Below are 3035 nucleotides of genomic sequence, written 5' to 3'. Positions count from 1 at the left end.
GTCCAAATCGGTCTACAAACCGATCTCCCGATTAGACTTCTTGAGCCCTTGGAAGCCGCAATTTTTATCCGATTTAACTGAAATTTTGTACATAGTATTCTGTTATGACTTTCAACAAGGGAGCCAAGTACGGTTCAAATCGGTATATAGCCTGATATAGCTCCCATATTAACCGATCTCCCGATTTGACTTCTTGAGCCCCTGGAAGCCTCAATTTTCATTCGATTTGGCTGACATTTTGCACATAGTGTTCTGTCATGACTTCTAACAACTGTGCCAAGTACGGTCGAAATCGGTTAGGAACCTGATATGGCTCCCATATAAACCGGTCTCCCGATTTGAAATTTTGAGCCCATGGAAGCCACAAGTTCTGTCCGATTTGGCTGAAATTTTGTAGTACGGACCAAATAGGTCAAGAACCTGATATAGCTCCCATATAAACCGATCGGACCGCAATTTTTGTCCGAATTGGCTGACATTTTGCACATAGTATTCTGTTATGACTCCCAACAACGGAGCTAAGTACGGTCAAAATCGGTTTATAACCCGATATAGCTCCCATAGAAACCGATCTCCTGATTTGGCTCTTTGAGCCCCTGGAAGCCGCAATTTTCATCCAATTTGGCTGAAATTTTGCATATGGTGTTCTGTTATGACTGACTCAACAACTGCGCCTAGTACGATCCAATTCGGTTTATAACTAGATATAGCTCCCATATTTTACCAGAATCCATGTTGGGGGGTCCCAAGACTCGACCCGGCCGATCTTAGCACGCTTTTACTTGTTATTTGTTACTTGTTAAATTTCATACAATCACTCTTTTCTTTTAACTTGAATTTATTAAAGAAATGCTATAACTATTTGCCATATGCATACATAAATAAAAAAAAAAACATTCTTCGTCTTTGTCAGCAGCCATTAATTTGGACGATTTACTTATTTAGTGTAAGGCTCAACCCATTTCCATTCTTCCCAGACAACGCATTTTTGTGGAGCCTCCATAAAGGCCTCATTGGGTGGACATTGAATGTAGCTGGCTTTCTCTTGACCCTCGGGGCAAATCCAATAGTGGGTAGGATCGGAAATGTCACGGAACATGCGGGTGTGATCGGAGACAATGGCACAATTGGGTTCGGCATAAATGTCTTGGGGTTCATAGCCCAAGGCAAGGGAGGCAAAGGCCATAACGACACAGACAACTAAGAGGGAAACTGAAAATGAAAGTTTAACCAATTAGGAGCTTTTGGGAATAAGAGCAGTAATAAATTTATTATACCTCGTTGCATTTTGATTGCTTTGAAGATGTCAGATAAAATTGAGATTCTATTGCAGACTACATTTTCAAAGCAAAGTCATATGCTTTTTATATTGCAGAAACCAACATTTCAGACTTGAAAGTTCTTTTCTTATCACTATTTGCAACAATTCATCATAGATAACGATCTTTTGCAACTTCAGCTTCTAGGGAAGAGTTTGTTTGAAGAATATATTCTGTCAGTTAACTAATTGATGGCGCGTGTAGGTTCGCATTTCACATTTTGCCTTCTTGTGTTATTTTGCAATGCAATTAAGGTGTTGTGTCCTTTCTATGCTATCAGCAAGGTCATTTGGTATTGGCAACAATAAAATAGGTGTGCAGGTCGTTGTCTTATAATAAGAAAATTAAAAAAAAGACAAATTATTTGATTTGTATGGAAGTTTCCAGATGCATTACTCCATGTATTTTTTATTTTTGATTTTTCCCTCCAACGTCAACAATTCTCAGATGACGGTTCAAAAAAACGTTCACCTTCTTTTAGTATTCTAACACCATGATGTAGTCGAAGTTGTATATAAATTTACAAAACTATGCCTTAATACAAGCAAAATGGGACATAGATTTAAGGAAAGCCTCCCATTGAATACAGCTGGTATTATTTACCTTTCTGTCTGATTTTCTGTGGTTTCTCTTTACAACCACGTACCCTATAGGATCCAATGTAGTCATTTCGTTTGTAACACCTGGAAATATTTTTCTCTGTACATATATTCTTGATCGTCTTAATATTCCAGGTTGATCCAGCTATGCCCGTTCGTCAGTGGAAGTTACAATAACAGTCGAACGCGCAAGGCCTTACTTTACTTAGGTGAGGTTGAAAGGAGGGTGCAGATAATATACCGCCCCATGCTACTATGAACATACACCTAAGCCAGTAATCGGCTTGTTGTGCGCTCAAAGAACTAAAAAGTAACCTAAAATTACAATACCGTGCTAAAATCTTTAACTGTTTTTAATACTACTCCCCTAAGATGGTTCATGTCTGATATTGTGTCCCCACCTAAGTGCCGGTATCTGTTGGACGCGAAACCCGGCAATGACAAAGGAAATGCTCCAACGTCTGTCTCATCATCTTCCCCGCATGCCCTACACATGCTATCACTTGCCGCACCGATTTTACACAAGTGAGCTCGTAGTCCTATGTGTCCCGTAATGATACCAATAGCTATACTGATCTCCTTCTTGCTTCTATTCAGTAATTGCCTCCTCTTTTCACGATCTGGAGCCCCCCATAGGATTTTCGCCGTCCTACCGACCGTTTCGCTAATCCACAATGTTGCATGCGCATTCTTCGCCTTAACTCGGACTGCGTCGACCCGAAAGGCTTCGGGTTAACTAAGTTTATTGACGGCAGTCCTCTGGCCTTCACCGCCAAATCGTCTGCCCTTTCATTTCCCCTTACTCTGTGATGGCCCGGCAACCAAACGATGCGGATTCCGCCATCCTCAGAGAAGGCGTTAATCTCCCTTTTACACTGCAAGACTGTTCGGGACCTTACCGTCCTGGTTGTAAATACCAATATGGAAATTTTCATACTTTCATACTCGATGTCCTCTCGTTAGCACCACACCACTTCACGCATTCCATGATCGCCCGGATCCCCGCCTGCAGGACCCTATTATGGCCAGGGCAGTCTAAAATTGATCTCAGTCCCTGGGTTCTCAATGTAAACCCCCAGGCCCACTCTGTCCTCTAGCTTTGATCCATCCACGTAAC

General features: G+C 41.4%; 1 protein-coding gene across 1 annotated transcript; it reads right to left on the bottom strand.

Moving 5' to 3' along the window:
• Positions 1-820: 820 nt before the first annotated feature.
• On the bottom strand, positions 821-1366 carry LOC106083108 (uncharacterized). The gene is made up of 2 exons (XM_013245959.2): positions 1278-1366; positions 821-1212 (listed from the first exon to the last, which is right to left on the bottom strand). Exons 1-2 carry the CDS (start codon positions 1285-1287, stop codon positions 938-940), a joined length of 285 nt encoding a protein of 94 aa, XP_013101413.2. The 5' UTR covers positions 1288-1366; the 3' UTR covers positions 821-937.
• Positions 1367-3035: the final 1669 nt, after the last annotated feature.

This window comes from Stomoxys calcitrans, chromosome 2 (genome assembly GCF_963082655.1).
Source record: "Stomoxys calcitrans chromosome 2, idStoCalc2.1, whole genome shotgun sequence".
NCBI lineage: Eukaryota > Metazoa > Arthropoda > Insecta > Diptera > Muscidae > Stomoxys > Stomoxys calcitrans.
This window is presented reverse-complemented; position numbering and strand designations above follow the sequence as displayed.